This window comes from Anabrus simplex, chromosome 1 (genome assembly GCF_040414725.1).
Source record: "Anabrus simplex isolate iqAnaSimp1 chromosome 1, ASM4041472v1, whole genome shotgun sequence".
Taxonomy (NCBI): domain Eukaryota; kingdom Metazoa; phylum Arthropoda; class Insecta; order Orthoptera; family Tettigoniidae; genus Anabrus; species Anabrus simplex.
In genome coordinates, this window is record NC_090265.1 from 1,064,061,337 (window position 1) to 1,064,085,758 (window position 24,422).

The 24,422-nt window shown below is 39.1% G+C and overlaps 1 protein-coding gene across 1 annotated transcript in view; it reads right to left on the reverse strand.

The window, feature by feature from the left end:
* The window catches only part of nAChRalpha2 (nicotinic acetylcholine receptor alpha2), a 687,424-nt gene that overhangs the window by 303,059 nt on the left and 359,943 nt on the right, over positions 1-24,422 (reverse strand). The window contains exon 3 of the mRNA XM_067137204.2: positions 4,633-4,742. Within this exon, the coding sequence (XP_066993305.1) occupies positions 4,633-4,742 (110 nt within the window). The remainder of the gene's footprint in view (positions 1-4,632; positions 4,743-24,422) is intronic.

Below are 24,422 nucleotides of genomic sequence, written 5' to 3' on the forward strand. Positions count from 1 at the left end.
ATGCAATAAATATCCTTTTCCCCTGTAATTGTGCAATATCATAGCGCAACTGCATTAATTTATGTTGTATGAATGCAGTTAATTACCAAAACTGGTCTGAATGCAGCTATAAATACGAAGCAGGATACTGAATATCCTCATTCAGCATTCATGAATTTGTTAAAATACAACAATGAAACATTATCAGTAGTAATCTCTTCTTTGTGACGTAGATGGCGGACGGTTCGCGTCAAGGCTAAACGTTCTGCGGTTGGGAACTATTCACAAGTCCCATAAATTTGAAATTCAATTGATATTGGACGTGTGGTTACAGTATTTTAATAACATAGCGGCGTGAACGAATGTCAGCGCTACAATGGGAATATTATATTTGCAATTCATATGTTCCCGGAATTCTAAACAATACACGGTCCAGCTATAGCAACCTTCTATTGTTGTATTAAATACCGATAATGCATAATGCAAGGAAAACAACGAACTGTCAGGTTCGTTTATGGATCAGCTGCTAGCCATTTTGTAATTACGCTGCACCACATCACATAGGAAAATATATCTCAGAAGCGGCTCTAACTACAATCATAAACTGTGATTATTGTTTATAAGGGGAAGTACGATTGGACTTCAGGGTTGCTAATTCTTATAATAAAAATTACCGGTAGTCGTCTCACAAATTTCCTTTGATGCAAGCGTCATCAGTGATGTCTATGAACAGCTGGTTAAAAAAATGTCTGAAATTCACGAAAAATGCGTTTTGTAAATTGTAAGTTGCCAAAAGTGGTCTGGTGCAGCTGTAAATACGAATGAGGGTACCGTTACTGAATATCCTCATCTAACATTCATGAGTGTGTTAAAATCCAACAGTGAAATATCATCCGGTAGGAGTACATTGTGAAAGAAATAAGAAATAATGTACTAAAATGTCATTACGAGAACTACTGTACTGCCGTTACCTAACAGTTACTTCATCTTCATACTTCACAAAACTTCTAAAAACAACTGAAGAATAACAATGTAGTAATTTAATCCTTAAAATATCGTAAAATGTGCCAATCAGATTTCAGAAATTAAAAAGGTACTATTTTGTTATCCACTGCCCTACCTTAATGGCATTATGGGGAAGTTTGCCTGAAATTGCTTTTAGAGGAGAGATGTGTTCATTACGATAGCCAGGGACCTACCAGGAGTACTTTTACTTTTATACCTAGTGAAATGTAGCACGCGCGCTTGTACATTGGATGAGCAGCTTCTAGCACTGCCATTGGGCGACACATAATGGGAAATGGCGTTATTCCCAGCAATCAACACACGTAGATTCCGTTACCAACTCGCTCAGAACAAAAGTACAAGTAAATAAAAGCTCTAAAGGACACAATGTGGAATACAGAAAAAAAATCCTGACCTTAATGCTGTTAGGGTATAGCAGCTCGCTAGCAGCCTTGAAGGTGGATTATTTTTTTTGCTTTGCGTCGCACCGACATGTATAGGTCTTATGGCGACGATGGGACAGGGAAGGGCTAGGAGTGGGGAAGGTAGCGGCCGTAGCCTTAATTAAGGTACAGCCCCAGCATTTGCCTGGTGTGAATATGGGAAACCACGGAAAACCATCTTCAGCGCTGCCGACAGTGGGGTTCGAACCTACTATCTCCCGAATACTGGATACTGGCCGTACTTAAGCGACTGCAGCTATCGAGCTCGGTCCTTGAAGAAGTAGTGCACTCTCGTGTGTAACGGGAATTTCGTGAGGCAGCCAGACCAACGGCTTTAAGACTATCCCGGCATTCATTAATTCACCTTTCCGACACTATCGAACGTAGAATGCGCTGCGCTGCTGTCCCGTAGAGAATGTCAGAGGCCTGCTGGCCGCTTTGCTTGCCCTAAGCACAATGCTGTTGTCACTAGCCGGACTTAAAAATGTTGACCAAAGGTGCTGTCCGTAATTCCTATGCTGGTCATTCATTCGAGAGAAACAAACATAAGACAGCCATACGCCTAGGTGACTGCGCTACAAGTGATGGCAATGTTGAACAGCTCGCAGGAAAACTTTGCCATTAGTGTTTGGCCTATTTTATGAACCTATACTTCGAACTAGGGGAAATCGTTTTAAGGCCTTTTCATTCTCAACAAACAAAGGTATAAAATAAACGGAAATTATCAATTGTTCACAATTCGGCTTTGACTGAAGACACTCAAACGATTTTGTTCATTGGTCCATAAATTGTTTATGACATTGAAAACACGCTCAACTAAGACATTGCTAACTGGGATAGCAAAATGTCAGCACTTGTAAGTGTATTGTCTTGAACAAGAGAAGATCCTGCTTCATGTACAAGAAAAATAAATAGAGCGCCAATTTGAAGTCCAATATTACTTGCTATTTGACTTTGTAAATAACTTTCCGTTATACATTAAGCGACATTGGCTGTCTTCTTCTTCTTCGCTTGCTACCGCTTTTCCCACACCTATGGGGCCGCGGGTGCTAACTGCGTCGCACATGTGGATTTGGCCCTGTTTTACGGCCTGATGCTCTTCCTGACGCCAATCCTATATGAAGGGATGTAATCACTATGTGTTTCTGTGGTGATTGGTAGTGTGGTATGTTGTTTATGATGAGGAGAGTGTTTGGACAGATACATTCACCCAGTTCCAGAGCCAGAAGAATTAATCAGAAGCGATTAAAATCCACGACCCGGCCGAGAATCGAACCCGGGACCCTCTGACTGAAGGCCAGTAAGCTGACCATTCAATTGGCTGTCTTATTATCGGTCATATAGAAGTCTGGATTGAACACCCACGGCCGACATCATAAGTCATAAGTCACTCCATTTAGGTCCTTTACCGGCCTTGACCATGACTTGTGAAGCCTAGCATGAAGCTGTACCGGGCGAGTTGGCTGTGCGGTTATGGTCGCGCAGCTGTGAGCTTGCATCCGGGGGTTAGTGAGTTCAAACCCCACTGTCGGCAGCCCTGAAGATGGTTTGCCGTGGTTTCACATTTTCACACCAGGCAAAGGCTGTACCTCAATTAAGGCCACGGTCGCTTCCTTCCCACTCCTAGGCCTTTCCTGTCCCATCGTCGCCATAAGACCTGTCTGTGTCGGTGCAACGTAATGCAAATAGCAAAAAGCTGTAATTGGAAAGTTTCCTCATAATGCTGCTGGGATACTCAAAAGGACATGTTTTTGATAAACAGGCGAACATTAAATTTGCCTAGTTCCTTCATATAAATTAACATATATTAAATATCTTACACTTTTATGTACTAATGTTATCATTATTATAATTCTATATTATATGATACCGACAGAAAGCTCTGTACCGTAATTATCGTATTTCCACGCTCAGGTTCATTGTTTTGTTATTGTTTTAGGTTTCGGTGTCGCTGAGGTGAATAGTGACACTCCAGATATCGTTTAAGTTCAACTTCAGCTCCCATCGTCAGGGGGTTGAGAGGAGGTGAAAAAAGTCCAAAATGGTCGAGATTAGGGATATATGTGTGTGTGTGTGCAGCCCTCTGGGCGGGGTGGAAAGGGGTTGAATTATAAAAATAATAGAAAATCAACCAATTTTAAAGTAGAATTCATAGTACCAGTTCAGCTGCATATGTATGGTAAAATGAAATGGCGTATGGCTTTTAGTGCCGGGAGTGTCCGAGGACAAGTTCGGTTCGCCAGGTACAGGTCTTTTGATTTGACCCCCGTAGGCGACCTGCGCGTCAGGATGAGGATGAAATGACGATGAAGACGACACATACACCCAGCCCCTGTGCCAGCGAAATTAATCAATGATGGTTAAAATTCCCGACCTTGCCGGGAATCGAACCTGGGAGTCCTGTGACCAATGGCCAGCACGCTAACCATTTAGCCATGGAGTTGAACATAGGTATGGTGAGAAGTGGTGACGAAGAAAATGTCCAAACTGACCAAGATTAATTTATTTAACGAGAGACAAAATAATTTATAACTAAAACTTGAAATTAAACACAACAATAACTCTTAAACTACAAAATAGGTCTTAAAATAGCAGTCAACTTCACAATAAAGAAATCCAAAAAAACAATCGTTTCACACATAATTAACAGGTACCTAATAAAATACCTAAAAGTAAATACTCAATAAAGTTCCCGGGCAGCGCCAAGTAATATAGCTAGTTTTAGGAATTCAAAGTAATTAAAACACGCACACGATTTCGAGTCAATATGAGTAACTACTATTTCAGATAACTTATGTGTCGTTTGAGTTTCTTTTGTAATATGAGCTTAAGGTGTTACACATTTGGTTTATAAGAAAAAAACATTTGATTTTAATTATCTGCAACCAAAGAATTATTGAACAACCATTTTCACAATCAACAATCAAGAAATGCCCATAACGTGCACATTATGTCAAAAAAGTCCACTTCCATTGATAAAAAAGTTTGAGACATGGCAGTCAAGATTCATTACAAACTACGTTGACCACTTAGTTCATATTTGGCCTATGGTATGGGTAGGCCTATGTGAATTTTATTTTCAATATTCTATCATGCACGCATTGCCGACAGTTGACGACTACGTCTTTGGATTACAACACCATGGTTTATTTTTTTCTCAAAATGTCACAAACTATAGAGTCAGTTAATAATAATGAAGACTTACTTGTTGTAGAGTACGATGTCAGGTAGCCAGATGTGTTCGGACGGGACGTACAACTCAGTGACCCCACCGTACTCATCTGGTTCCCAACGGAACTTGTGATCCGTCCACTCCTGAAACATACAAGACATAGAAATAATTTCAGGACCTACAAAAAGCGTTATTTATATAGTGTACTGTCAACTAAATAGCCTGAATGGTCATAAGTAAGGCTTTTCTGAGTCTGCTTTATTGAGAGTGAAAATATGAGGGAGAAAAGGGAGAAGACATTTCTCAGTAGAGACCTACAATTCAAACTTGCCTTTAGGCTATACCAGTACTTTGTAAACTTTTATCCTGATTTTTTTTTCTTTTTTTTTTTTTGTATCGGACGGTGCAACTAATGATGTAAATTGAATTCAGTTTAATTTTTGTCTGCCTGTTATAGCATCATGGCAAAACAGCTGGGTGGAATTTTATGTAATAACATGATACTTATCTTAAGGGTAGGGCCACTTCAAAACAAAATACATTTGTGATCGTGTTAAAGAGATGCAAAGTTGAGAGAAAGGCCTGAATACAAAGAATAGAATAGAATAAAAATACTAATATTTCTACTTTTAATAGTGTAATAAAAGTGATACTATTCCTACGGCTGTAGTAAAGGATATTTCCATCATCTATGAAGAGATGAAGATTACCTTTCCTGAGGCATATTACACCACTTTTTGTAAACGTTTCACTTAATCTTTTGCATTAATCCAGACCTGATAGATGGCATTGTTACGAAGTGGAGATGCAGAGAGTTCCATGAACAAGTGCAAGTCACTTAAAAAGTTATCATCTGAAATGAGGTATTAGAATAGAGCTAAAATGGCTGTTTGCATAACGACGGACTCTGGGTCTCAATTGGTTTATAAAAATGTATGACATTTCACATCAAATTCTGGATGGACTAGTTGGAGAGAGAATGTACACAAAAATGAAATCTTCGCGCTTTGCAGTAATATTAGATGTTATGTTCAAATATGTACTGCAAAGAGACATTTTAAGCGGCAAGAGAAGTAATTCTGAACATCGTTTTAACATAAAACACTAGTCGAAGCTTCCATTATTTCTTTGACTCTCATCTTACTGTAGCTCAGAAATGAATCCACTCTGGTTTAATACGACGTAGGTAAATTCGTAAGTTGGTTGGACTGATCGGTATTTTAACTGCTATGATTATTTTGTTATCCCACGTAGATTTCATCAGACTTTCTATAACATCCGTACTCAGGACAGAAATATTTCTGATGGTCACCAATCAAGTGAAATAAATGTAGCAAATATTTTTAGTTCCATCGTTTGAATCACTAAAGCGTACATCTAGGGTTGCCAACCGTCCGGACTTTTTCACAGATCGTTCGGAATATACATGTGTCTATCGGAAGGAATCTAAACTTCCTTCCGGGCCCTATATTGCACGGAATTATCCATATTAAATGGAATAATTTTAAATTGAAATAATATCGAGTCTCTTATAAAAGTACACATTGTATTAAATTATGTTTCGATCAACAAAGCGTTAGCATTGTCAGCAACGAGTAACTACACACATTCAGTAAAATAAAAAACGTATGTTAAACTCGTTTCCTATTGTTGTGTCAAATGACAACTTCTGCTCCTTCCTCTTTAAATGAGTCGAGGTTTTGCAATAAGCATACGGTTAGCTGCATCGGAAGACAACAATGGATAGTAAGAACTGCACTGGTCAACAAAAGCCTGAATACGTGTGAAAAGTAATCGTGTTCGTTTTAAATTATGCGGGCAGATTTTAAGAACACATCAATCATCAAACAGTGATCTGCATTTAGGCTGTACCCCAGGTGACAGATTCCGTATCAGTTGCTCCGCTAGCTTATTGTTAAACATTTTCAAAGAAATTGGAAATTTATCGAACATTTCAATTGATAATTTATTCCAATTCCCTACTCCTCGTCTTATGAATGAGCATTTGCCTCAATTTGTCCTCTTGAATTCCAACTTTATCTTCTATATAGTGATCCTTCCTACTTTTAAAAGCTGCGCTCAAGCTTATTCGTCTACTTATGTCATTCCACGCCATCTCTCCACTGACAGCTCGAAACATACCACATAGTCGGGCATCTCGTCTCCTTTCTCCCAAGCCTTCCCAGCTCAAAGTTTGCAACATATTCGTAATACTACTCCTTTGTTGGAAATTACCCAGAACAAATTGTGCCGTTTTCCTTAGGATCTTTCCTAGTTCTCGCATGAAGTAGTCCTGGTGTGGGTCCCACACACTGGAACCATGTTCTAATTGGGGTCTTACCAGAGACTTATGTACCCTCACCTTTACATTTCTTTATTTGTTTGTCTATTTATTTATTTATTTTGCTATTTGCTTTACGTCGCACTTACACGGACAGGTCTTATGGCGATGATAGGATAGGAAAAGTCTAGGAATGGGAAGGAAGCGGCCGTGGCCTTAATTAAAGTACAGCCCCAACATTTGCCTGGTGTGAAAATGGGAAACAACGGAAAACCATCTTCAGGGCTGCCGACAGTGGGATTCGAACCCACTATCTCCCGGTTTTACATTCTTACTACAACCCTTAAATACTCTCAAAACCATGTGAAATGATCTTCTTAACAACCTCGCTAATGAAGATCATTCCTTATATTAACGCCTAGGTACTTACAGTGTTCCCCATGAGGTAATATCACCCCCATCAACACAGTAATTAAAACTGAGAGGATGTTTTCTCTTGGTCAAACTTTCATCCCGTTTACCGTCATACCTTTATTTACTACACTATGCAGTAACATATTTTTTGTGTATGCGCTTGATAATGATACATGGGAAATATTATTACTCTCTTTATTAGTTTGCCATTTGTTGTTGTTATTATTGTGCGTTTACATCACGTTTTATGAAGAAGTAATATATTCTCCCTCCCCTACTCACGACACTGGTAGTGTCCGTACTCTTTCTTCTATCTGGATTGGTACCTAACATAACTTAAACCTCACCTGATCTTAGTTTCTTCAATATTAGACAGTGTACAGTGAGATTATAGCCTCGATCAACTGCATACATGATTTGAAGTATTTCTTAATTTCATTCTGGTTACCAAGTGAACAGTAGGACACCATGTGTATACTCTAAGCATGAAGTTTTGATTGGAGTTGTCATTTATCATCAACGGAGTCAATACTTCTCCAATTACAGATGATATACCAAATAAAAATAATATCAGTAATAATATGATAAATCAATATACTGTAAAATACATATTTAGAAACACACATGAGGAAGAAGACATAATAAAAAGTGATCAATACACCATGAATAACTATTTGATAAAAGAGTCCAAGTGGCATTTTTCAAAACTCGCTTTTGTGTATGTATATACTAGCTGATGTACCCGTGCTTCGCTACGGGATTCTCAGAAAGACAGATTTTGTGGTTTTCCTAACGGAAGTCAACATAGGTCATTATAGAAACGTCAGTAGGAATGTAGCTATTAAAAGCAATGTTATCACATAAAACACTCGTTCAAATGAAAAACCGCTTATTCTCTCACTTATAACGAACAGTACTACGGTGCTGATCTAACAGTCCAAAGTTCCAGAGCTGGAAGAACCAGGCCGCAGACAGCCGTGAACAATCCTCTGCCCTTATTCCGTTATATGCACACTGCCTCAGAGTAGGGATTGAATAGCTCGAATGCTACTGTATGATGAGCCAGTGTGTTACGTACCAGTACCGGTAGTATCAGAAAATTTATCAGAGAAATGACAAGCTCACAGCTGCGCACTCCTAACCGCACGGTCAACTCGCCCAGTACTATTATGTATACAGAGGAGTATGAACATTTTCACAAAACAAAATTACATTTAAAGAACACAACGCTATCTTCTCGTGAATGCTGCACAATCATAACTGGATGGGAAAAGTTTCCTCATTAATGAAGAAAGAGCGAGGGTCTCCTACCCGGTATGTGCGCCTTTGAATGATGAGTGATGAGTGAAGAGCACTGCTATGAGCACTGAGTGAGGAGTAATCCACTCGGCATGTTCGTACCCTAAAGATGAAAGTCCCCAGCTCCTTCCCGCCAATATTCAAGGCTGTTACACTCTGTACGACCGGGAGAGTTGGCCGTGTGGTTAAGGGTGCGCAGCTGTGAGCTTGCATCCGGGAGATAGTGGATTCGAACCCCACTGTTGGCAGCCCTGAAGATGGTATTCCGTGTATTCCAATTTTCACACCAGGCAAATGCTGGGGCTGTAGCCTACCTTAGATAATGCCAAGGACGCTTTCTTCACACTCCTAGCCATTTCCTATCCCATCGTCGCCATTGTTCGGTGCAACGTAAAGGAAATTTAAAAAATAATTGGTACGCAGCAGTAATCCTACCTATCGGAGATGAGTGGTAACAGAAGACACACAACACACATAACAACAAACAATGGTCAATGTAATGTTATGGTTGATCAATTAAAGCTTTCTATATTGTAGCCCTTCACATTTAGTTTTCTTTCGACTCCGTGATATTAGGGCGTCTTATAAAATTATTTATAGCGTAGGTTGTAGTTCCTTATTCACCGACTTTACATACCGATTTTCGTTTAATTCTGTTTACCCATTTTCTCATGACTCGGGGCTGATATGAACTCAGAAACAAAATCCAAATTCATGAATATCTCTGTGATAATAGCGGGTACTCTAACAATATGTAAGACATAAATGATCAGAAATTTAATACTATATAACTTAAGTTATGTAGTATTTATCGATACGACCACTAATAACAAATATTTAAGAATAAAATTTTAAGCCTTCCCCTAAACTACCATTTTTCTCAGCGCGAATACAATTATTTATAGCTTAGATTATAGCGACTTATTTCCCGACTTTGCCTACGGATTTTCATTACGATAAGACAACTAATAACATAAATATTTAAGAATTAAAATTCAGGTCTGCCCCTAAACTACCATTTCAATCAGCGTGAATAAACGTATTTATGGCCTAGATTATAGCGACTTAATCCCCTACTTTGCATACCGATTTTTTATTAAGGTATGACCACTAATAACATAAAAAATAGAGAATTAAATTTTAGGCCTTCCCCTATACTACCATTTTATTCAGCGTGAATAAAATTATTTATATCCTAGATTGTAGCGACTTATTCTCCGACATTTCATACCGATTTTCATTAATATACGACCACTAATAACATACAGTTTTGAGAATTAAAATTTGGGCCTTCCCCTAAACTATCATTTCAATAAGTGTGAATACAATTATTTATGGCCTAGATTATAGCGACTTATTCCCCAACTTTGTATACCGATTTGTATTAGGATACGACCAGTAATAACATAACTATTTGAGAATTAAATTTTAAGCCTTCCCCTAAAGCACCATTTCACTCAGCGTGAATAAAATTATTTATATCCTAGATTGTAGCGACTTACTGCCCGCTTTTGCATACCATTTTTCATTAAATTATCTTCAGCCATTTTCTCGTGATGCGTGTACAGACAGACAGACAGACAGACAGACAGACAGACAGACAGACAGACAGACAGACAGACAGACAGACAGACAGACAGACAGACAGACAGACAGACAGACAGACAGACAGACAGACATTAAGGAAAAGTAAAAAGTGCATTTCCTTGTTACTGTGGACATGACCGATACAGAAATACCATTCTTTTCAAATTCTGAGCAATGTACAGACAAAACTCTTATTTTATATATATAGACTACTTCCCATCAATATTCAGACAGGCTGTTACACTCTGTACGACTGGGCGAGTTGACCGTGTGGTTAGCGGTGCACAGCTGTGAGCTTGCATCCGAGAGATAGTGGACTCGAACCCCATTGTCGGCAGCGCTGAAGATGGTATTCCGTAGTTTCCCACTTTCACACCAGTCAAATGCTGGGCCTGTACCTTAATTAAGGCCTAAGGCACTCCTAGTCCTTTCTTATCCCATCGTCGCCATAAAACCTATCTATGTCGGTGCAACGTAAATCAAATAAAAAATACTCTGTACGCAGCAGTAATCCTATCTACCAGAGATGAGGGGCAACAGAAGACACAAAGCACATCACAACAAACAATGGTCAATGTAATGTTATTGTTGATGAATGTTATGAGCTTTCTATATTGTAGGCCTTCACATTTAGTTTTCTTTCGACTCTGTGATTTGTAAAATATTTTATACCATAAACTGTAGTTTCTTATTCTCCGACTTTACATACCAATTTTCATTAAATACTGTTTACCCATTTTCTCGTTACTCGGCGCTGATATGGACTTAGTAACAAAAATCCGAATTCATGAATATCCTTGTGATCATAGCCAGTACGGTAACAATGTATAAGACATGAATAATAGGAAATTTAATACTATATAACCTTAGTTATGTAGCATTAATCTATTACACCTCTATTAAGAAATATTTGAGAATTACATTTTAGGCCTCCCCCTAAACTACCATTTCACTCAGCGTGAATAAAATAATTTACAGCCTAGACTATAACGACTTATTTCCTGACTTTGCATACCGATTTTCATCAAGATAGGACTACTAATAACAACAATATTTGAGAATTAAATTTTAGGCCTTCCCCTAAACTACCATTTTTCTCAGCGTGAATACAATTATTGATAGCCTAGATTGTAGCAACTTATTCCCCAACTTTGCATACCCATTTTCTTTAAAATACGACCACCAATAACATAAATAGTTGAGAATTCAATTTTAGACCTTCCCCTAAACTACCATTTCACTCAGCGTGAGTAAAATGATGTATAGCCTAGATTGTAGAGGCTCATCCCCCGACTTCACATACCGATTTTCATTAGACCACTAATAACATAAATAGTAAAGAATTCAATTTTAGGCCTTCCCCTAAACTACCATTTCACTCAGCGTGAGCAAAATGATTTATAGCCTAGATTGTAGAGGCTCATCCCCCGACTTCACATACCGATTTTCATTAAATTCTCTTCAACCGTTTTCTCGTGATGCGTGTACATACATACATACATACATACAGACAGACAGACAGACAGACAGAAATTACGGAAAAGTAAAAAGTGCATTTTCTTGTTACTATGGACATGACCGATACAAAAATACCATTATTTTCAAATTCTGAGCAATGTACAGACAAAACTCTTATTTTATATATATAGATATATAGATGTTCAGGGAAAAGTATCTAGTCACCAAAATGAGTTACAGTTTCTAATACTTTAAAGATTTCAACCTCAGGTTCGGTCAACCACAAGTAGATTGCTGCTGTGTGTGATGAGTTTAAGTTGCAACGCAGGTCCCTACATCTAAATGATGTTATCAAACGAACAACAACAGTAAAACTAGTTATTCATGTCAGAAGAAGCAAAAAATTCTATAATGTTCTGAAAACTGAGCAGTCTGATGCATAATCTGGGAGAAATAACAATATTATGTCTATTGCTTTTGACTACATGCAAAATATCTCGATGCCATTAGTCCCTGTACAGGAGATTTTTTTTTTTTTTTTTTACCTAAGGCAGCTAATGTAAACAAAGTTTTTATTCACAATATAAAGGCTAACAAAGCTGTGATTTATATTTACCACGAGGGTAAAGCAAGCAAAGGCCCTCATGAAGTATGTTCTTTTCTGCTACATTTTTTGCTGAATATCCCATGACAATACGATGAATTTCGCTAATTTTCCAATAAATTGTGCCAGACAGTATCACAATTCCTCTTGTGCCTAACAGGTTCAAAAATGTAGCATTTTTTCCCACGAGAAGTCACAGCTTTCTGCCCTGCGACAGAGTCCTAACACCAAATGAGCTCTTCTCAACAATGACAGAATTTATAGCATTCGGCAACTCACTGACATTATTGGAAGCAGTTCTCTCTAATTTACCGTTGTAGAGGTGAAACAAAAATGTGTGCTTACATTTTGTAAAAAAAGTAGAGCCTTGAAACTTTTGTATCGTTTTTCAACTATAGTGCATCTATCAGTATAACTAACGGATGCTGTTTTACATAAAAATGTCGTCTATGATCAAAATAAAAATAATTTTGTTACATGTAAATCAATTATTTGTTAAAAGGGTATATATATCCAGGACACTTAAGTGCCCTTGTTACAGGTTTGACTGACTGCATTTCATATTTAAAGCAACAAAAATGACATATATTCTATAGTGAGCACAAATCAGTTTGTTGCATCTCTTGTAAAATAATGTTGTTTGGACTTGGGCCCTTTTAACAAATGGATGTTCATATGTAAACTATTCTAAAAAAAAATACTGATGATAAATTATCTATACAAGTAGACTCATTCCTGTATCTTAGGAGTATTTTTGTTACTACAACTGGAGGAGCGGAAGAAGACATCTGAGGATAAGGCAGAGAAGCAAATAGTGCTATTGTTTAACTGTATCCTATATGGAGGAACAGCAACATTTCAACAGGGACTAAATTGCGAATTTGTAACACAAATGTTAAGTCCTTTCTACTTTCCGGGGGGAAGCCTGGGAAGTCACTCGGAAGACTACTAAACAACTACAAGACTTCATGAATCGCTGCGTAAGGCGTATCATCAGAAGAAGATGGCCGGATGCCGTATCAAATGAAGTTCTATGAGAAGAAACAAATCAAAAGCCAATCAAAATACAGATAAAGTATAGAAAGTGGCGTTGGATCGGCCACACTCTAAGGAAGTCCACTGCAACCATTGAAAGGACAGCACTCTACTGGAACCCCCAAGGAGCCTGAAAACGTGGTCGTCCAAAGAAGATTCAGTAGAAAACGATTGAGGAGGACTTCCTAGGAATGGGAAACTTTTGGAATGAACTAAGGAGGCTGGCCAACAAAGGACCAGGTGGAAGTGTTTCACAGAAACCCTATGTTCCCAGAGGAGCAACAGGAATTAATTCAAGTAAGTCAGTCCCAGAATCATCTTTTATTCTAGTGGTTAAATCATATTGAAGGGTTTCGCAGACGCAAGGATGGTAAAGAGCTAGGATTTGGAAGGAAGCGGCCGTAGCATTAAATAAGGTACAATCCCAGCACTTACCTGGTGTGAAAATGGGAAACCACAGAAAATCATCTTCAGGGCTGCCGACGCGACGGTGGGATTTATGCGACCCTAACTACATGGCCAACTCACTCGGTCATTCTCAGAAACAATTTAATCTATAGATACTTTTTTTTTTTTGCTAGGGGCTTTACGTCGCACCGACACAGATAGGTCTTATGGCGACGATGGGATAGGAAAGGCCTAGGAGTTGGAAGGAAGCGGCCGTGGCCTTAATTAAGGTACAGCCCCAGCATTTGCCTGGTGTGAAAATGGGAAACCACGGAAAACCATTTTCAGGGCTGCCGATAGTGGGATTCGAACCTACTATCTCCCGGATGCAAGCTCACAGCCGCGCGCCTCTACACGCACGGCCAACTCGCCCGGTAATCTATAGATACAATATTTGTTGTGGGTATCTTCTGGGTTCTTATCTATAAAGAAGGTGAATTATATTTTGAAAGTAATTAGCCTAAAATTAAGTCTAATAACATTTTCAATGCGAGGAACATGCAATATCATGCGCCCATTCCCTCTTTTAGAGTGACTACACATTTGAAATGGCGCATGGATACGAGGAGGAAATATAACTCTCAATCGCCAAATCTCAGACCAGAAGACCAGGAACACTTTGTCTATGGCGTGTCTATATGATGTCTGTACGAATTATACTAGCTGAAGAGTGAAATATAGCCACAGTCTCACTAATTTCACGCAGAGAATTTAGGACCTGCATAAACCAGAAGTTCCTGTGTGATTCAGTTCTGCACTTAGGCAAGCAAAGTTGACGGTCTGCCTGGTGTTATGGGCAACTGGATCGACTGGAATAAATTACGAAAACGTAGAAAATTACCGAAATATTTGTGTATGAAACGAGCATTCACATACCTGAGCATCTATGCCTCTTTGTACGAAACAGTCCGGCTCCATGGCTAAATGGTTAGCGTGCTGGCCTTTAATCACAAGGGTCCCGGGTTCGATTCCCGGCAAGATCGGGAATTTTAACCATCATTGGTTAATTTCTCTGACATGGGGGCTGGGTGTGTGTGTGTCGTCTCCATCATCATTTCATCCTCATCACGACGCGCAGGTCGCCTACGGGAGTCAAATCGAAAGACCTGCACGTGGTGAGCCGAACATGTCCTTGGACACTCCCGGCACTAAAAGCCATACGCCATTTCATTTTGTACGAAACAGGCCATAATCTACCGATGACAGCTTTGTACACAAACACTTCGCCATGATCTCTTATGAAGTTCGCTTTTCCTATTTATAGAAGGTACATGGCTTGTCCTACGATAGATACTTTCCTAAATTATGTCTGAGAATTTGGAGAATCCCGAATATTAAGTTCTACTATGAGAAAGAGTCATTCTATCATTGTAAATTACGTCATTAATATAGAAAATGTCGAGTATTCTGGTGAAAGGTGATAAATATTTATCTCATCTGACTCTAAGATTGTTTCAGCCGGATCATGTTTAGGGTTGCTTGAGCAGCGCTTATTCATTGTGAACAGCATAAATAGTGAAGATTCCTCGGAACATTTCTTACCACACTGACGCAAGAACAGTTGGTTTATCTTCAGTGCGATCGTACGATATCTTACCACCTTTAAAGGTACATAGGCCTACCTGTTTTCACATTCCTCAATAATTGCTATAAACCCATCCCGCAGTCTGTTTACATTTTTGGTGACCGTTTTCCACTGATCATAATTACTTTTTAAATGGTTGAATGGGTGACTATACTTTTAGAAAATAGAATTCAGAGAATTGGGAGAACTGGAGTAAGCGAAGCATTATCTGATTCTGTAATCATTAAGAGGGGAATTCCTCAAGGCAGTATTATTAGACCTTTAGGTTTTCCTATAGATATAAATAATATGAGTATAGAACTGGAATCAAAGGTAAGGCTTTTTGCTGATGATGTTATACTGTATAGAGTAATAAATTTAAAAATTGTGAGTAACTGAAAAACGACCTCGACAATGTTGTGAGATGGTATGATGGTAAACGAGGTTAAAAGTCAGATTGTGAGTTTCACTAATAGGAAAAGTTCTCTCAGTTTCAATTGCGGCAATATAATACATTAATATAAGGGAAGATCTCCTTTGGAGTAATTATACAAAACGGTATTGTAAATAAAGTGTGGCGGCCCCGAGTATTAATATATGTGTATAAACTCATACATGTTTATAAACTCCTTGAACTTTGTTTATGTTTCGAAGACTTCTATATATTGATGTTCTGTGCTTCTAATATTATCTATATTCTCTCTGATTATTATTCATGTTTTTACTATCGTCCCCACGATATGTAGAGTGTTAATTAAACACATAAATACACCATCCCTTTTCCATTATTCATTTAAGTACATAACCATCATCAATAACTACAAAAGGTTACTCATCTCTGCATATGGTTATGAGGGTATTTAGGGGTTGTAGTAGGGGTGTAAAGCAGAGGGCACATAAGTCTCATGTAAGACCCCAACTAGAGTATGCTTCCAGTCTATGGGACCCTCACCAGGATTACTTGATCAAAGAACTGGAAAAAGTCCAAAGAAAAGCAACTTGATTTGTGCTGGGTGCTTTCCGAAAAAATCGTATTGTTATAAATATGTTGCAAAGTTTGGGCTGGGAAGACTTGGGAGAAAGGAAGGGAGCTGCTCGACTAAGTGGCATGTTTCAAGCTGTTAGTGAGAGATGGAGTGGAATGGCATTAGTAGACGAATAAATTTGAGTGGTGATTTTAAAAATAGGAAAGATCGCAATATGAAGGTAAAGTTAGAATTCAAGAGGAACAATTGGGGTAAATATTCGTTTATAGGAAGGTGAGTTAGGGATTGGAAAAATTTACCAAGGGAGATGTTCAATAAATTTTCAAATCCTTTGCAATTATTTAAGAAAGGAGTCGATAAACAAGAGATAAGGAATCTGCCACCTGGGCGACTGCTTTAAACGCAGATAAGTGGTGATTGATTGATTGATTGATTGATTGATTGATTGATTGATTGATTGATTGATTGATTGATTGATTGATTGATTGATTGATTGATTGATTGATTGATTGATTGATTGAAGCAGAATCAGTGATGCCAACTTATAATCGGATTAAGTCGCTAACTTCATAAGAAGTCGCAGAATGTCACTACACGAAGCGATAAAAGTTGTTAGTAATACCACTAAATTTAAACATTATAGGCCTACATTGTTTTTCACATTACAATCATAATAAATTTCAAATTAAATTTACCTATTCTGCATCTGAAAATGCGTAGACATCCTCAAATTCTGCGCTGGTTGAAGGCCATGGTTGTGGTGTGACGACGTTGTGGTGTGAGGACTCTGCTGAATAAGTTGCAATTGTTCCAATCAACTGTATTTTACCTCTTCTGGGAGTTCATATAAATGTCAACATTTCCCAAACAATCTTAGAAAACTTCGAACTGTCAAAATTGCATTTAATATAGCTACATTGAGCCGAATGTGTAACTTTGTTTTAACAATGTTCATGTCACTAAAAATTCGCTCCACCTCAGCTCAGCATTGGAATGCGGTTGGCGTAGCACTGTGAACGCCAGATCACACAGATCGCCAGATTTATTTATATTCGCGGTATCGCGATACTGTCTGCCTTCACTCCAAGAGAGTACTCCATATTCCGAGTTCTTCAATTTTATTTGGTTTATGTTGCGCCATTGGTGAGCAATTGGAAGGATCTCTGTTTCTTCAAAGCCTAAATCCTCTGCTAGTTCTGTAATTACCGTGGGATTTACGTTTTTGAAGTGTTTCTTGTACACTCAGCATACACGTTTTTTCAAGTACCGGTACTTTAAGATTTGATGGAAATCTTTGTTGTAAAACCTCACAGAGCTTCACAGCGACCCTAATACATCTCTCCTCCAGGCATTGTTAGTCTTATATTGTAAGAGATTATTAATTTAATCTCTTTTAAAATGAGTATCCGAGGTATGGTGAAGGATCATAGTGTTTTTCTATGTCCTGAGACAAAACATCAATTCTTGCAGATGGGATCAATATTATTTTACTAAAAGTCTTCAGCAGATTTATGAAAGTTTTCGAAATATTGTTGAGGTCACTTCGTTCTCCTTCGAACACCCAAACAGCGTGCTGAACTTCATCCAACACAGATTTCAGGTACAGTATCTTTTTTATCCATCAAATCTTAAAGTACTTGAAAAAATCTGTTTGTTGAGTTTACAAGAAACACAGAAATTAAAGAACTAGTAGAGGTGTTAGGCTTTGAAGAAATACAGATCGTTCGAATTGTTCAGCAATGGTGCAATATAAACCGAATAAAATGGGAGAATACGAAAGATGGAGTGCTCTTTACGAGGGAAGTCAGCCTATTCTTTCATCATAGTAAATGGAATACAACATTTCAGCAGTGTAACAGTTACGTTTTAATCTAATAAGAGAGAAATGTGATTTTACCTCTTCCCATTGGTCTAAGATTCTTGCGAAAGCCTGTTCAGTGGAAAGCCACCTTGTCGCACTCATTTGTAGTATTTGCAGATGCTTTGCTCCACAATTAATTGTCTCATAAATTTTCTTGTTATGTTCTTGCCTATCTGGTGAAAGACTAAACAAATTATAGGTACCTCCAATCATAAATCCTATATTTCTCACTATATTACTTTCTGATGCGTGGGATACACTAAGCTGTTAAGAATGTCGAACACAATGTATTATAACTAAATTCTGAAGGCCGTATTCCTCTCTTGAAATTTTATGAACACCATCATTAACACAAGTCATTGCTTTAGCATTTCTGTGTCAACTCCTACCATTTCTTTCAGTTCAGTTCCACGCTTTTCTACTAACGAAAATAGCGCATTAACAATCCCCCTTCCATTCGGAAGTGGCTGCCTGGCCGAGGCGGTAAAGGCGTGCTCGGTTCGCCCGGAAGGGCGTGGGTTCGAATCCCCGTCAGGAAGCCGTAAAATTTAAGAAACGAGATTTCCACTTCCGAAGGTGCATATGGCCTTGAGGTTCACTCAGCCTACACCAAAAATGAGTACCAGGTTAATTCCTGGGGGCAAAGGCGGCCGGGCGTAGAGATAACCACTCTACCCCATCACGTGCCGAGGTTAACAATGGTGGAAGCCTTTACCTTCCACTCCTCCAAGGGCCTTCATGGCCTGTATGGAGGTGACTTTGCTTGCATTCGTACATTCTAAGGACCCTAGTTCTAGGAAGGATGACTAACGCACAGCGGCTCCCAAGTATTTTTTTACACTGATGTCAATGAATGAATGAATGAATGATTCAATCAATCAATCAATCAATCAGTTACTCCTGATCTGCATTTAGGGCAGTCGCCCAGGTGGCAGATTCACTATCTGTTGTTTTCCTAGCCTTAAATGTTTGCAAATAAATTGGAAATTTACTGAACATCTCCCTTGGTAAGATTTTCCAAACCCTAACTCCCCTTCCTATAAACCAAGATTTGCCCCAATTTGTCCTCTTGAATTCCAGCTTTGTCTTCATATTGTGATCTGGAGGACTCGTCTATAAGAAGACTGTAATTACCATTGTACCGGGAATACACCTTCTCCGTGTCCGGCTCCATGGCTAAATGGTAAGCGTGCTGGCCTTTGGTCACAGGGGTCCCGGGTTCGATTCCCGGCAGGGTCAGGAATTGTAACCATAATGGTTAATTTCGCTGGCACGGGGGCTGGGTGTATGTGTCATCTTCATCATTATTTCATCCCCATCACGACGCGCAGGTCGCCTACGGAGGTCAAATCAAAAGACCTGCATCTGGCGAGCCGAACTTGTCCTTGGACACTCCCGGCACTAAAAGCCATACGTCATTTCATTATTACCTTCTCCGTCCCGTTTAATTTTGGGGATATTTCTCTAGCCAATTAAAATTGGGGGTGTGTACAGGCAGTCTGCCGATCTCAAGGGAGTTATGGAATTTTCCCCTCTGAGATGTTATAAAAGCTCGGCGCTTTAGGGACGTATTGTCATCTTCATCGCTCCGGTCTAGTGTGTGTGTGTGTGTGTGTGTGTGTGTGTGTGTGCGGCGTAATAAGAAGGCAGGTGCTGCCTGCCATTATCGGAAGGCCCAACTACTCAAGGTAATGGCAGAAAGTTCTTAACATGTGATAGCTCCAGACAGATAACTTGAGGGGAAGGTTTCAAACTTCTTTTCTTAATGTAAAGTTCTAAGTCATTGTTTAAATGTAAATTTTCAGCAAGTCTGAGGACTCTGTTCTAATCTCTACTCGGAAATATGTAATTAAAGGGAATAAAGTGTATTCACCCTCTGTTAATTCCCATTCAACTTGGTATGGGGTGACTAAGATTTTCTAAACCTTTAAATTCTTCACTCTGCTTTGGTTCTTAATATTTCGCATCTAGTCACCCCCTCTGTAGTATAGGCTTAGCCACTGCAACTTCGGACCATAAAAGCCCATTTAGGATTTTAAGCGCTTTTCTGAAAGGAGTGCAAGTGTTTCGCCTGCTAGGTTTTTGTTCGTGGCCGATCGTCTTAAACCCTTTAATTTTACATCAACGCCATTTAGTATGGGCACTCATTGACCCTGGTGTAAAGTGTAACCATTGATAAACGAGTGTGTAACAGACTGTTGAGCAGAAGTGACTGCAAATACTGTTTTGAAAGTTACAATAAATAATTTTGTAAGAAGCTTGTGCCTCTTAGAGGCTGGACTACAGTGACCTTTTGGAGCTCTGTCTGCTAGTAGGCCTACGTAAGTGAGTGGAGCAAATATGCTGTTTAAAAATGGTGTACCTTCAGAGCTACAACGCTCTGTCTGTTAGGTCATCAGCCCAGAGGCTGGTTGGATCCTCAAATAGCACCACCAAAACTTATGCGGTTATAAGGAAACCGCAAAAACCAATGGCAGCACCAAAATGAGGCGTACTAGGCAAGAGGAGGTAGTTTGCCATTGCTTTCCTCACTGGGTCAGAAAGTGCTATTGCAGCACGACTGACCCTATGAGCAACACCTTTCATAACACTCAGATGCACTAGTCGTGCTCTGAATGTCTTTACTCAGCACCATCCATACCCCAGCAGCTTCCATATTGTCACAGCCATGGATGAGACGGGGACTTCGGTGGAAGCTACACTTTACTCTGGCCTGTGCCAAGAGATGGATGCAAAAGTACTGTGTCCATCAAGAAATGGCAGCAGGCAACTACAACGCTCAACCTACGTAAATTATTGTGTCGATTATTTTCTTTATTGTACTGATTTTTGGACTTATTGTCCACTGTTGTTACCTGAGCTGATGAGCTGATCATAATTATATTGTTGTTAATTTAGATTGTTTATCAAATTTTAAAATAAAAAAAAGAAGGAAAGAAATAAAATTTCAAAATTTAGTGCTTTAATTTATGCTCTGGTCATTTCCCTGCCCACCCATAGACCCTATCATCTTCTTACACCTCTGTGAACCACGGAAGCCCCGGAACAACTATTACCTAAACCTTCACGTACTACTTTCACAAGATAGGGTTGTAATACGTTCTTTATTATTTACGTACGCTTTGTACGTTTAGGTCTTTTAATGCACGGGAATCTAAAAAAAGGCAAGACATCACATTTCGCCCAACTGATCGCAAGTTAATCTTCAGCAGTGTTCAATAATGAAAAGGGAGAGCACACTTTCAGCCCTTTTTGTCTATGCTTTATTGTAATACTATGTTTTTTCACGTCACTTACATTACCAGAAAAGGAAGTGGCGGTAAACACAATGGTTGGATCATTGTTCTCTGGTCGCAATCAACTTTTCAATTCGGGAATTAATTCTCACTCAGATTTACAATGTTGAATGTTACTCTTCCTGAACGGCAAATTCATCTCACTTTACGTGTATAAAAGTCGCGTGTAAGTTACAAGTTCCGAAATTAGCCTAATCACTAATACAATTGACAGTTGACACTCGTCCCGCGATTAACGACAAAAAAAAAAAGTCTCACATATCCTTCACACATAAATACTTTACTATCACTAATCTAAAATCTAGGCGGTTAGGAGCGCGCAGCTGTGAGCTCGATTCCAGGAGATAGTGGGTTCGAACCCCACTGTCGGCAGCCCTGAAAATGGTTTTCCGTGGTTTCCCATTTTCTCACCAGGCAAATGCTGGGGCTGTACCCTAATTAAGGCCACGGCCGCTTCCTTCCCATTCCTAGGCCTTCCCTCTCCCATCGTCGCCATAAGACCTATCTGTGTCGGTGCGACGTAAAACAAATAGCAAAAAAAAAAAAAAAAAGAAAGAAAGAAAGTTGACAGTTACAGTTGGTTGGCTACAGCATCAGGGACACCCTTCATGAGAGAATCCTGATGACGTGATGACACGTAGGCGGAAGCACTGCATCGTTGCAGCAAGGTCTAAGAGGATGATAACAAAACAGGACTTCCCGATTTTATTGTGAAAATGATATTTTAAATTGTAATGTAATCAACTAATCAGTTTCTAAAAGTCGAAATGTTGAAGTGGCTAGTTTCGTCATCAAATGGACATTTATTTTAAAAGTCGCTAGGCGCCAAAGTATGTGTATTCTTTGTCGAGAGCCTCCGTGGCTCATGCGGCTGTGCGCCCGCCTCTCACCGCTGGGTTCCGTAGTTCATATCTTGGTCATTCCATGTAAGATTTGTGCTGGACAAAGCGGAGGCGGGACAAGTTTTTCTCCGGGTACTCCGGTTTTCCCTGTCATCTTTCATTGCAGCGACACTCTCCAATATCAATTCATTTCATTCCATCTGTCAGACATTAATCACACTGAGTTACAAAATGAATTTCTTTTCAAGGCTTTTAGTTTTGATGGGTGATTGTAATGTACTTTTGCCTCCTGTTTATGAATCTGAAATCAAATTTTATGAATCACGGAAGGATTTTACAGAATTTCAAATTATTTACTTAATCTATAATATCACTTACAGTTTTGGAATTAAACTCCAGTAAAGTAACTATAACTAACTTAAAATAAAAAGAATCCAGAAAACAATTTATTATTTACCTTGTTTGTGAACATATAAAATTAAATTCTACAAATGGCAAGCCCAGGATACAATTTTCATGACTTAAACTCTCTTCCTTTTGCTGCGGAAGTGTGATCTTCGTGATCGTCTGACGTGTTGCAACTCCGGATTGTCCCTCTTCACAGACCAGCAATAGTCAGCTAACATCACAGCATTCCACCAGCCCTGATAACGTGTTTCTATCTCTTTCATGTCCTGGTGGAACCGCTCCCCATGTTCTTCACTAAAATCTCCTACGTTTTCAGGGAAAAAGTCGAGGTGACTATGAAGGAAATGTAGTTTGATACTCATATTATAACCTAAATTTTTCGTAGCCATCAACATATCTTCTACGATTTTCTTGTAATCTGGGTGCTTCCCGTTCCACAAAAAACCGTTTATCACATTCTTGAAACCTATCCATGCCAATCTTTCCTCAAAGGTCATCAGCGCCTCAAATTGTTCATCTGTCGTAAGGCTCCGTATCTGTGGTCCAACAAAGATTCCTTCTTTTAGTTTCGCATCAGGCAGGAAGGAGAATTTCTGACAGATGTACTTAAAACAGTCACCATCCCTTTACGAACTGTTTCATGATCCCTTGTTTAATATGGAGAGGTGGCAGAATGATTTTTTCTCGTTTCATCAAACATGATCTTATTATATTCTTGTCCCCTGGATCCATGTTGTTCTAGATGGCCATTTCTTTCTAACCCAGTGTGCATCACGTCTACGGCTGTCCCACAGACAGAGGAAACATGGATACTTTGTGTAACCTGACTGTTGTCCAAGAAGCATTCCTATAACTTTTAGATCACCACATAAAATCCATTCGTGCTCTGAATACTTAATTGCCGTTAATAACATTGCAAGGGTTTCATAGTTGTCCTTCAAGACGTAAGAATACGCTACAGGTATCGAACCATACGTATTGGTGATGTATAAGAGTACAGCTTTGATATTGTTTACGGTTCCAATCTATAAATAACCTCCATTCATTCTTGTTGTATGTAATTCCGCATTTTGATACTACTCCCTCAATGTTCTTACAGTAAACAAGAGGACCCTCTTCAGTGAAGTATTCACGAAATTCTTCTTCTCGTGTTCGGTACCAGGAAAATGTTGTACCTGGAGCTAGCAGTCTTTTCTCCTTTAAACGAGAACCCAGCATTTGTGTCAACTCCTTTGAGAGATCCAGATCTCTTACCAAGTCGCTTAGTTCACATTGAGTAAACAACTCTGATTGTAGCTCTTCTGTCCTTATCAAGATTTTATCGCTGTCACTAGAACCAGACGATGATGATGATGACGATGATGATTGCAGGGTTGCTGGTGGGTTACGCACAGGAATGTCAGGTCCATGTGGTACAGGTCTGACTGCTGATTTCAGGTTTGGATATGCAATGCTTTTAATACTTTTCTTGTTATGGCCTTCAACTTTTACCATAAAAAAGTAACAATCATCGGTGTGATTTGTTTGATCTCTCCACACCATCGGAATTCCGAGAGGTAACGACTTCTACTTCCCCTGAGTCCATTTTCTTAATCGCGTAACACACGTATGACACACGCTGTGCGGCGCAAACCATTTGCCTTGGTCACCTAACTTGACACCGAAATATGCCAGGTAAGCTTTCTTTACGAATGAGGTTATGTTCTCTCTTCTCGATTTCAAAGTCAATGAGCCGAAAATG